We start from the raw sequence: 12,069 nt of genomic DNA, 5'->3' as shown, positions 1-12,069 counted from the left end.
ATTACTTAATTCAGTTGAGACACAGTGAATAGTTTTGTGTAAAAATTAGAAGAGAATAATTTAGAAAATGTGAAGCTTTTTTTCTCATGTTCCATTTTTTTCTTCTCAGTTTGACCTAAAACAAATGAAACAAGCCCTACAAACAAAAGAAATAAGAACTAAGTGACATGAAGTGATAAAGTTTTAAGTTGACCATTTACTGTAAGTTTTACTGTGTCCCATTTGACATATAGAGCCCTTGATCACTCTGGACTACTTAGTACACACTTAACACAGCAGGCATTTTGTCATGTATTACTGGAAGAGTAGTTTAAAAATATCCAGTGACACCTGCTTATTTTGGATTGCCAAACAAAAAAACAAACAGGTTTGTTTTTAACATATATTATTTAACAGTACTGAGTGGCTGTGTCACAGCCAGTGGCAGAGTAGCCATGGACACAGGAGGCAAGTGCTGCAATCACTGTAGCTTTTCAGCACTACACAGTTACATTATAGGGACTTTCCTGGGGGGAGATTTAAACCATAGTTGCCCAGACAAGCTGGCTCAGACTTCCTCTGTCCAAGAGTCCTGCCCTTTCTCCAGAGAAACCACAGCCCTGGGTCCTTCCATCCAAATTCTTACAGGTTCTTTTGCATAACACAAATAAGATATTGTCTAGCTTATTCTCCCATACCCTTAATACTCCTTTTCTGACCTTAGTCCTCACCTCTTGATTTGTGCAAGAGGCATTTGTAGGCCCCAACAAAGGAAGTCTTGCCTTAGCTCCCATTAAGCAGACATCTGCCAGGGTAATTTTTCTTTCTTTCTACAAGGTTCCCTTTGACTCCTTTCAGCATATCTTGCTTGTCCTCATTTTCAAAGTCTTTCTCACCTTATTGCTGGCCTGAACAACTGTAGTCAGCCCACTGGACAAATCCAGTCAGCCACAGCAGTGCTCTGTTGGTTAGGTGCTCAGCCAGGGCTTTTCCCAACTATGCAGGACCACTCACAAGCCTCAAGGGCTCCTAGAAATAACAAGGGCTTGTTCTGCAAAAACCAGAGCCAGAAAAACTGCTCAAACACAAAACATTTTAAGCCAAGAAATCTGAGCTTGACAGAAAACTGCAATTCCAGTATGAACTGTTTCAGAAGAACATTTTCACCTCAGATTATTAGCCTTAGCCTTCCTCAGATGAGAGAATGATCCTTTTTTATTTCATGTTTGTATACCACCTAACACCAAAGGACCTGGGAACCAAGAGCAGAACTTCAGGATATGACACATACACTCTTGGACCCCCTAAAAAAAGAAAAAAAAGCTGCTTCATGAAAGGCACAAAACCCAACACACTGTCAGAGAAACAAACAAACCAACCAACAAAAAACTCCAACCAAAGCCCAACAATAACCAACTCCAGAATCTCCCTAGTACACTGCAATTGTTTGGTCACTGTTATCCACACTCTTCTTAGCTGGCAAGAAACCAAGGTATTGGAAGAATCGAGGACATTCCAAGTCCAAGCATTCTGACTTTCAAACAAACATTAGCAGCATGATGCATTTATTTGAAGTCTCTCTCCAATGTCATTAAAGATTTAGCATTAAATGAAGCATCCAGCCTAGTTACATGCATTTGTCAAAATGTGACAAATGTTCTTCCAGCCAGACTTTATGCTACCTGGGCTGCTGCAATGATTCAGTATCCCACAGGGTTGGTAATGTGAGATGCACCTGAAGGGGAGAAAAAAAAACAAAGGCAGAGCAGAGGCGCTAAACTGAAACTTCCTACACACACACACACACACCTTGTGCAAATGCAAATTTGCATCTTTGAAACGAGATGTCCATCCATGAAGACAGGGCAAATCTGCCACTAGTGGGAGGCTTGGAGAGTAACTGCACAAAGGAACACACCTCAGAAAGTGATCTTTCAATATGGAAAGTTACTTAAAAAAACCCTTCAGGGTTTTCCTCTCATCTCTCTTTGGCAATCCACAATTAGTCACCGATAGACACTAAAAGTATTAACCAATTTAAATGAGATTTCTTTGACCTAGATATTTCCTTTTGATTCCTTAGCTGTAGATGAAGAAAGCATACAATCAAAGACAGGCTAAACAGCACAAGCTAAGAGAGCACATTGAATTAGATTGTATAGCATCATTTAAAAAATGACAAATAGAATGGCAAAGTCATCAGGTCCAATCATCAAGTTACAGACTTGCAGATACGAGGGGGCTTGGGTACAGGGGTATGCATACTACACACATCCATGCATGAGTGGAGTGCCCTCCAAATTCTAAAGGTGATGCTTAATAAATTCTTTTACTCTCTTCCTCATGTCCTAAATGCATCATTTTTACTTTGGTTTTGTTATAAAGTTGAACAATGATTGCATTAAAATAAAAAGATTACTTTAATTTCTACTACTAAATCCAGTGAGAGTGGGCACAAACTGCGTGTCTAGACACTACCTGCCTCATGGAGCTTGGCTGGCTCACTGGTCATGTGGAGCTCATAGGTGTCATGGGAGTGATCTGTGGTTGGCACTGATGAGAAAACAGGCCACAACTTTTACATCATTTGGTATTTTATGAAAGTGATGGTTTCATTCTTACATGCAATATGTATCAAGGAAGTATTAAGCAAAATGTTCTTTTTTAACCACAGAAAATAGACCTTCTTCTCTCAACCACACTGTTTGCAGAACCAAAGAGCTCAAAGCCAATTTGTGAACCACACTGAAAATCTTTAACTGATTGTGAAAGATAGCTTTGCAGTCACAACAAAAACTCACCAGGGTCTTTTATCCTCCACTTCATCCAGAAATACCAAACTGCTGCTCTTCCTTTAAACACTGATGGCATCTATGTCATCAGCAGAGCTGACAGACATACTGTGTGTGGGGCAGAGGGAAACCAGAGCCCAGCACACTCATCCATAGCCAGCACTTGCACAGAAGTCAGCAGTGGACCTACATTAACCACAACACAATTTTAAATTAAAGGAAAATCCCCAAAGAATCCCATGAACAAAGTAGTAGCTCCTGTCCTCCAGTGATGATCTGGAAGGAAAATGTAAGAAAAACAAAAGGAACCACTTAAGGCATATTCTATTCTTCAAGACAGTATTTTGCTATTGGCACCATTGGAACAGAAATACGTTTGGCTGTTAGGTCTAAATTGTACCCCAATACTAGAAGAAAGACCATACATAAGATATCATTTGTTCAATGCTAGAAGTTTTATAATCTATTCAACTTGGTGGATTTAGTTGCTGTTGTTCAAAAGTGGGTTTGAACTATGAAAACTGAGGTTAAAAATGTTAAAATTTAATTTTCCAGCGTTCTCAGACCTATAAATCAAAGATAAAAACACCACAATGCTCACAAACAACTTCAGTTTGAACAATGAATTTTGTAGCAGAAGTGTATCAGCAGATACCTTCACATGCTGGACTGTGGCTCCTCTGGAGCTTTTCACCTCTCACTTGGAGAGCAGAATGTACTTTGTGCCAATCAGAGCACAAAAGTGAAAGGGAGATCTCGCTCAACTCAAAAACCCAGTCCTCAAACAACATTAAACACCTTTATCAGGAGATGTTATCAAAATCTGTCAGGTTATCACATGGAGCAAATCAGAGAGCTGGAATGCAAATCACTGCCATGCAAATAAAGATGCCATACATACATTCCTGTGAAGTCTTGGCAATGCTCTCAAAAGGACACTCTGCGTAAATTAGATGCTACTTCCCCAGCCTCTCCCAGCTATGGAGGTGGTGACCCTTCACCTACATATAATTCAACCATGAAACTGTAACCAAAAGAGGAGACAATCCAATGTGTGACTTAGACTGCAGAAGGCTGACAATACTGAAATTAACTTTCCCTGGCCAATACCAGGAGATTAAGAGGGGAAAGCACTCCTTTCAACCCAGCACTGGCCAAAGTTAGCAGGAGACATAAGGGTTCTGAAAGCAAAGTAGGTTCAACCAGCCTTTACAAACTCATCACAAAACCTCTACATGCTTCATGCTCCATTGGTAGCTCATTACAGCAAGAGCTCCGTGCCTTACTTATGCAAATATTCAAGTGTGCCACCACTAAAACGTTGCAGTAAGAAAAAATCAACTCTCCCCAAATGTCCCAGAGTGGTGACTAATGACACAGCTGTTAGTCCCAGATCCTGCACTGCTACCAGAAGCCACTACCCTGTACAGTGCAAATGGCACCACATACACCAATGACATGAATAGGGACAGTGACAGGATAAAAAGGAAGGGTATCAGCCTTACGTGAGCAGTAGCATAGTGAAAAATAAGGTTATGCCATTACTTTTTAGTAAGGAATACTTGTAAGTCTACATTTAAATGGAGTACCCAAAACACTAGTTTGGTTGAACGTATAAGTAAATATTCTAAACTATACTTTGCACAAGCATTTAAGTGTCTCAGATGAAAAGCATTCAAGTCCAGCACGTGAATATCTTCCTGCCTTGGGACCCCTGTGTGAGACTCAGCTGAGAGGTGGGCTGTAGGAACCCTCACCCACACACACCATGGGGCTAAGGCTCAGACTGCAAATGGCAGCTCATTCCCAAAATGGGAATGCATGTAGTGCATCAGAAAAGACTAATATCTGCTCATCCATAAAAGAAAATGTGAACTTGCCCTGTGAATACTTCTGCATCTGAGGAATCCAACAATGAGGCAGTTTAATCTTCATAACTGCCACTGCAGCCTTTCAGTACATGGGCTGTATTTGACCACCAATTGAGAAAAATCTCTGGTATTAGCCACAGTAGATTTCCTTTGCTATCACTCTTTCTCTAAGGGTGTACAGTACACAGTCTTCAAAAAGTATAAGCCTTCAGTATGATTTGCAAAGTCTCTTCTCCTGAGTTAGGTAGGTGTCAAGAAGCAGACATGATTTGGGAGATGAAAGTCAGCACCCAACCAGATAGGTTGAGAGAGAAGAACCCACACAGCCAAATAAGGCTCTCAGCCTTGATGCCACCCTGTGAAGCACCAGAAATAATACCAGCATAAGGCCCAAGGGGCAGCAGAGGCAGAAGAAGGTACTGGAGTGACAGAGGTTTGCAGTCTTGTTGTCATGCTGTATTTCCTTCTCCTCCAGAATTTTCTCCTTGATACATTAGAGACCATATTGCATTCACTCTTTAGGATACGCTGCTACTATAAAACTCACTTTTCTACAAGTCTTACAGAGTCTCCATTTTCTCACCTGAACAGAATTGGGATGCCAGTTATAAACAGATCTCCTAGCCCACCCTCCAATGAGAGGAACACTTCTGCTTCCAACCAGACTGCACTCAAATGCAGCATAAAACATACAGTCTCCTTCAAACCTTGGGGCTAAGCTCTGCTGCAGGCAGTTATAAAACAGAGTTCAAGTTGACCAAAAACTTGTATAAGCACATCATAGTTTTACTGTTTTCTATTTGGCATTCTGATGTGAATTGGTGAAAAAGGATGGGATTTTTGGTACAAAAGAATGCGGAAGGAACAGCTAATAAAGGATAAAAGAGGATCTGAAAGCAGAAAACACAACAATAACTGGAAATTACTTAAATAATTATTTCCATTATTACATAACAGAAACAACAAAGTTTTGGGCTGGGTTTTTTTGTGTTGAGAAATTTGAGGTGGATTCTTACCTCAATTAAGTCAATACAAACCCAGAGTAATGCAATTCACTTCAACAGTTCTCTGCTTTTTAGCAAGAGCCCTTGAGAACAGAATCAAATGCAGGTATGCACAGTCTTCTCTCTGGGAGGCTGTCACCTCCTATAGGTTCAATTAAATAGGCAGTGAAGTAGAACCAAAACAGCCCTGGAATCGTTGTCAGAGCGTGACTGACATCTGGGAAAGCACCAAAAGGAACTAATACATCCCTTTCATACACATCACAAAAGCTCACACAGCAGTGTCCCAGGCGGGATTAGGTGGATTCATGAACACCTATTGGTTGACAAACAAATGCTAAAGGCAATAGACAGGGATGGCCACTCCATCATCACCAATCCCATAACTTTGAGCACTGAGAAGAAGGAGGCAAAAAGGCTCCAAAGTGTGGCCAAGGACCAGGGCAAATTTCAGGCTTAGCTGGGCAACTCATCTGACCCAGCAGGGAGTTTCATACATTTTTCTTACTCATGCCTATCTCCCTATTCTGAAGTTACTGTACCATTTTACTGTATATGAACTATGAAGCAGCCTTCCTCTGAAATTATTGGATAATTCACTGTTATTTACGAATTTATCATTTTCCTACCGTATCGGTCACATTGCTAAGTAATTGCTATGTCCTTCATTCCAAAACTATAATGTTGTGGGACTGGGATGGGGATGGATCTGGATTCTTTAGCAGGACTATGAGAACCTTCCTAAACCTTCAGGTCTTTTGACCTGACAAATTTGCTAAGAGTCAAGGGGAAGCAGAGCAGAGTGCTTTACTTTTTTATGTGCTAGAATAGTACGAAACCCCATGTATTCAACCCTTGTAACACTGGTATTTGTTCTCCCTTATCCTGATTCTGTCTCTCTCATTACCCATGCACAGCTACTGCCCCATCTGTAATACAGACCAGTTCTGGGCACAGGCAGGTCCCAAGCCATGTACCTCAGATTCCTTGAGATAGAATTATCTCAATTGCTTCTGTGCCAGTCGAGCACCAAACCTGTAGTTTCTGTCTCAATCTACTAATGCCTTTGGGCAAGGATAGGCCCGAGCTGTTCCTTTAAGGGTGCTGAAAGTGGATACTGAAAGAAAGCCAGCTGGAAGTGTTTTCAAAGGAGGTGTCATGAGAACAAGCTGAAATACCAGAAGAACAAGAAAAGAAAAAAACAAAACAGCAGCCCAGTACCTGCACCTGCAATACGCACAGGACAGCCAGAAGACAGACTGAAGATAGTAAAGGGGAACCTTTTCCTTGGAATTAGAAAAGGAAACACTCCAGCAGACAAGGTAAGATCATATATGAACTTTGCAAAGCATACAACCTGCAGTGACAAGGGAGGAAAGAAGAGAGCAGTCCAGTGGGGAACTGCGGGGCTGCGTCAGGCTGTGTGAGAGAAGAGCTGACAGCTCCAGCATCAACCAAGAGCTGATGGGGGAAACAGGGAATGGAGGAGGCTTTGCTTTGAGAATGACACCGAGGCATCCCCCCTATCTCCCCATAAATTAAGAAAAACCCTAGAGTTATAAAATACAACTTGATCAGAAGAGGTGGCTGAATAGGAACAAGTTGGATCCCTCCCCCTTCAGCAGCAGGGCAGAGATCTTGCCGTCAGAGGTTTTTGGTTTAAGAATGCAGAACACAGCAGTTACCCCAGCAGCCGGCTGGTTGAGCTGGGGCTGCAGCAAAGCCCCTCACCGAGGGCACAGAACTGGGGCGGGAGCACAGCCCTCTGCGGGCAGAGCAGCGCCCACCTCCCACTCCCTAGGGGCAGAGCCAGCCGCCCCTGCAAGCCCGCTGGAAGTGTTTTCAAAGGAGGTGTCATGAGAACAAGCTGAAATACCAGAAGAACAAGAAAAGAAAAAAACAAAACAGCAGCCCAGTACCTGCACCTGCAATACGCACAGGACAGCCAGAAGACAGACTGAAGATAGTAAAGGGGAACCTTTTCCTTGGAATTAGAAAAGGAAACACTCCAGCAGACAAGGTAAGATCATATATGAACTTTGCAAAGCATACAACCTGCAGTGACAAGGGAGGAAAGAAGAGAGCAGTCCAGTGGGGAACTGCGGGGCTGCGTCAGGCTGTGTGAGAGAAGAGCTGACAGCTCCAGCATCAACCAAAAGCTGATGGGGGAAACAGGGAATGGAGGAGGCTTTGCTTTGAGAATGACACCGAGGCATCCCCCCTATCTCCCCATAAATTAAGAAAAACCCTAGAGTTATAAAATACAACTTGATCAGAAGAGGTGGCTGAATAGGAACAAGTTGGATCCCTCCCCCTTCAGCAGCAGGGCAGAGATCTTGCCGTCAGAGGTTTTTGGTTTAAGAATGCAGAACACAGCAGTTACCCCAGCAGCCGGCTGGGTTGAGCTGGGGCTGCAGCAAAGCCCCTCACCGAGGGCACAGAACTGGGGCGGGAGCACAGCCCTCTGCGGGCAGAGCAGCGCCCACCTCCCACTCCCTAGGGGCAGAGCCAGCCGCCCCTGCAAGCCCGCAGCCCACTGCATTTCCCTGCTCAGCACTGGTGGCAGGTTTTTCCTGCACAGCTGCTTATATCAGGTAGGAAACTTCTGGTCTGACCTATTTGCCAGCCTAACACAGGTGCCTTAAAGAGTAAACCTACAGAAAACAGACACGTCTAGCAGAAAACCCCCAAGAGCACATGTGCTGGGGATGGAGGGATGCAGTCACGAGGGCACACCTGAAGTTTTCAGTATATAGCTCAAAACAGGAGTTACTGCACACTATGGCAGAGCCCTGCCAGAGCCGGGCGGCATCAGAGCTGCAGCACACAGCGCCCTGCGAGTCCTGAGAATGCAGCAGCTTGCCCCAGTCACCTCCCAGGATGCCGGGCATTTTGAAAGGATCCGGGAGACTGCTGCCTTTGCGTCACACAACCTGCTGGGGGACAGCAAACGTGGCAAGCGCTGAAACAGACTGGGGCAAAGAATTTAGGCTGGCAAGGGAAAAATGTAACCTGGCTAAGCCACAGGGCTAACTTGTACGGATGTTATTCATTACAGTGCTAGAGATGCTCTTCACTCCTCCTCTGCTCGGTGCCTTTTCTCAGAACCCCTCAGTGCCCCGTGAAGCGTTCACATGGCACCAGGGTGCTGTAACACTTAATGATTATCATATGAAAGGAGGGGATGCTTTGGTGACTAAGAGAGTGTGATCCTGGGCAGGAACAAAACTGGTCCTGCCAAAGCCATGTTTGCAGCAGCAGCGATTACAACAACTGGGGAGGAAGGAGGGACAGAAATGCTTCGTTTCCTGAACAGTCTGAAGGTCTTACATTGTTCCCGTACACACTTTTCCTTTGCTGGGGTCATCTTGCCCTCTAGTGGCTCTCACTACCGAGCTGACACACAGCTAAATTAATTTCTGCTGTAAATCCTGTTATGTCAGTGGTTTCTCCATCATGCATAAAATAAAATAATTTGAATTCCCTTTGATCTATACCCATTTCTTAGTGCATCAGGCCATTAGTATAATGTGGAATCATGGTGTGGAGTTACAAAAGTTGATGCATAATGCCTGCTCCTCATACATTTTATATCATAACCTATAAAAGGATTTTCTGCCCATCCAGTCTGGAGTGATGTAGTCAACAGGTATATTCACATTTTTTTGCTGTTTTGGAAGAGATCTTTCTTCAGCTTTAAAAAAAAAAACCTTTAAGGAAAAACACTGCCTACAAAATCTTCATTTTTAGGATTAATATTTTTGCGTGAAAAAAGTTCTCAGGAGGTAAATGGGCTAAAGTCAAAAGCAGAGTGACAAAAAACATAACTGATAACATGCACCCTCCAGAGGTCTCCAAAAAGATAGAAATTGTACACATGTAGATTCCTGACACGGCCTATACCAGCATGGAGTGTACCTTACTGTGTGTACCTCCCTTTAAACTCATTGTGGCTTCTCTTTGGGCTCCACCCAGCAGTTGCAAAGTTTAATTTATTACATAGGTCTCAGCTGAGACAAAATATAGGCAAAATATAGGCAAAAATATCTACTTTGCTTCATTATTAAATACCACCTTCAATGACCACAATGCTTTTTTTATAAATTGAAAATAGAATGTCTATATCCAAATAGGATTTCTGAGGCAATTCATTCCAGCTGAGGCTTTACAGCCCTTCATTCATTAGTGACTCCAGTCTGCCCTGGAGTTCCCAGCTCTCTGAAATAGGAAAGCCACACAGGTCTCAGAGGTGAAGGAGCAAAAACGGTGATTATGAACTAGTTACTTGTAATTCAACAAGGTGCTTGGCTGTGATCAGTCATGGTGTCAAATGAAATCTCCGTGCTCAGCTGTCTAGAGTGACTTTTGTCTAGAAAGGCTTTTTCTGTGGTTAGCTTGGTCAGTGCAGGCTGAATGACAGTGCAATTTATCTCCCAGTTAAAGGTCTTCCAAGGGATTCTTCATACTCTATCCACAAAGACAGAGAAAATGCAGACAAATGTAAGGAAAAGCTGTTCAGTTTAAAGTTATTAAGAAAAATGTTTTCCACTTGCCAGCCTCTAAGGAGCACTCCTTAGCATCAGAAACCACAAAGTAAAAATCAATTACAAGAGATCTTTGTGCTGGCACAGGCAGCATCATCCTCCTAACTTCTACCTCAGCTTTGCTGCAGATGCCATGGGCTGCTGGAAGCAAGAGAAAAGCAACACCTGGACATTTCCCACCCTGATCCTCTGCCTCTATGGATTCTTCTACATGATGAAACCATCAGAACCTTTCCTAACCCCTTATCTAACAGGGCCAGATAAAAACCTGACCATAGACAAGGTATGTTCTGCTTTTTTTTTTTTTTTGCTTTTTTTTTCTTGATATGCAGCAATGAAAAAAAAAGAAGTAAATCTTTAAACAAAGTTTTTAGGCAAAGATAAAAACCAAAGCCATGCTGTAACCAGGTTAGAATTTGCAGCAGGTGGCATAAATAAAAGATCCTGTTAATGGGCTTAAGATCCATTTGACTGCTCAACAGTCATATTCTGCTTCAGTGTGGGTATATATTTTATTAATTCCTTCAGAGCAAAAGCTTTCCTCTACAAAGCCATTTAAATTAAATGAAATTCTTTTCCCCAAGAATAAGACTACAGAGGTTTCCTCTTCTCCTATAGGTTACCAACCAGATTTTCCCAGTGTGGACATACTCCTACCTCGCTCTCCTTTTCCCAGTCTTTCTGATCACAGACTACCTGCGCTACAAGCCCATCCTCCTCCTCCAGGGCATCAGCTTCATCACCACCTGGCTCCTGCTGCTCTTTGCACAGGGGGTGCTGGCCATGCAGATGGTGGAATTCTTCTACGGGATGGCGACAGCCACCGAGGTCGCCTATTACGCCTACATCTACAGCGTTGTCAGCACCGATCGCTATCAGAGAGTGACCAGCTACTGCAGAAGCATCACCCTGGCTGCAGCCACCCTTGCTGCCGTGCTGGGGCAGCTGCTGGTTTCCCTAGCAGATGTATCCTACTTTCACCTCAATGCCATCACTTTGGCTTCCGTGTCCCTGGCATTTGTGACTTCCTTTTTCCTCCCAATGCCCCAGAAGAGCATGTTCTTCCACAGGAAAGACATCCCGGTAGCTCTGCCAGGACCAGATCAAGTCGTGGCTGCAGTTGGCTCCCACAGGCCCTCGAGCTGCCCAGAGGACAAGGGCTCTGGATCTGCTGGCAGGGAACCCACACCTGAACAGCAGGCAGGTCGTGTCCAGCCCCAGAATGGTGTGCTCAGAGTGCTGGTGCAGCTGAGCCAGGACCTGAGGGACTGCTACAGCTCCAGGAAACTTCTCTACTGGTCCCTCTGGTGGGCTCTGGCTACAGCAGGCTTTAACCAGGTTCTGAACTATATCCAAGTACTGTGGGACTTCAGAGCCCCCTCTCACAGCTCTGCAGTGTACAATGGAGCTGTTGAAGCAATAGCAACTTTTTTAGGTAAGTCAGTGTCTAAGCATTGATCACAAAGGCAGCTTCTAAAGTTTTGAACATGTTAAAGTGCCATTCCTTCACAGACACTCCAGGAAGGCAGCATATACATTGTGCATTCCAAATCTAGTTCTGGGTGTACAGAACCATTCAAATGGGAGCTCTGCTATGTCTTTATGAGTAGGACACCCAACTTTCTCCTACCAGTATGCCAAGAGCGTACAAGTCACACAGACTTTTCATCCAACTTTTAAAGCCATTCAGAGGCACCTGTGCTTTTGATGTTGGTGTAACCTTCTGATGAAGTTGGGTTTTTTTCCAAAAAAAAGTAATTGCATCGTTCTCGTAACAATGGTATCAGCTTACAGTTTTCCATACTTTACAGAAAAAAAATACAATCCTCTCATTAAGATCTTGCTCTAGTGAAATACTGTTGTGCAGCAGGAGGGAAAG

General features: G+C 43.5%; 1 protein-coding gene across 1 annotated transcript in view; it reads left to right on the top strand.

Moving 5' to 3' along the window:
• The first annotated feature begins 7,649 nt into the window (after positions 1 to 7,649).
• The window catches only part of LOC104392249 (thiamine transporter 2-like), an 8,699-nt gene continuing 4,279 nt past the window's right edge, over positions 7,650 to 12,069 (top strand). Inside the window, exons 1-3 of the mRNA XM_010001628.1 lie at positions 7,650 to 7,666; positions 10,308 to 10,473; positions 10,809 to 11,625. Of these exons, the coding sequence (XP_009999930.1) occupies positions 10,324 to 10,473; positions 10,809 to 11,625 (967 nt within the window). The 5' untranslated portion in view covers positions 7,650 to 7,666; positions 10,308 to 10,323. The remainder of the gene's footprint in view (positions 7,667 to 10,307; positions 10,474 to 10,808; positions 11,626 to 12,069) is intronic.

The sequence above is a fragment of the Chaetura pelagica genome, unplaced genomic scaffold (genome assembly GCF_000747805.2).
Source record: "Chaetura pelagica isolate M959 unplaced genomic scaffold, ChaPel_1.0 scaffold207, whole genome shotgun sequence".
Taxonomy (NCBI): domain Eukaryota; kingdom Metazoa; phylum Chordata; class Aves; order Apodiformes; family Apodidae; genus Chaetura; species Chaetura pelagica.
Note: the sequence above shows the minus strand (reverse complement) of the source record. Positions and strands in the feature narration are given on the sequence as shown.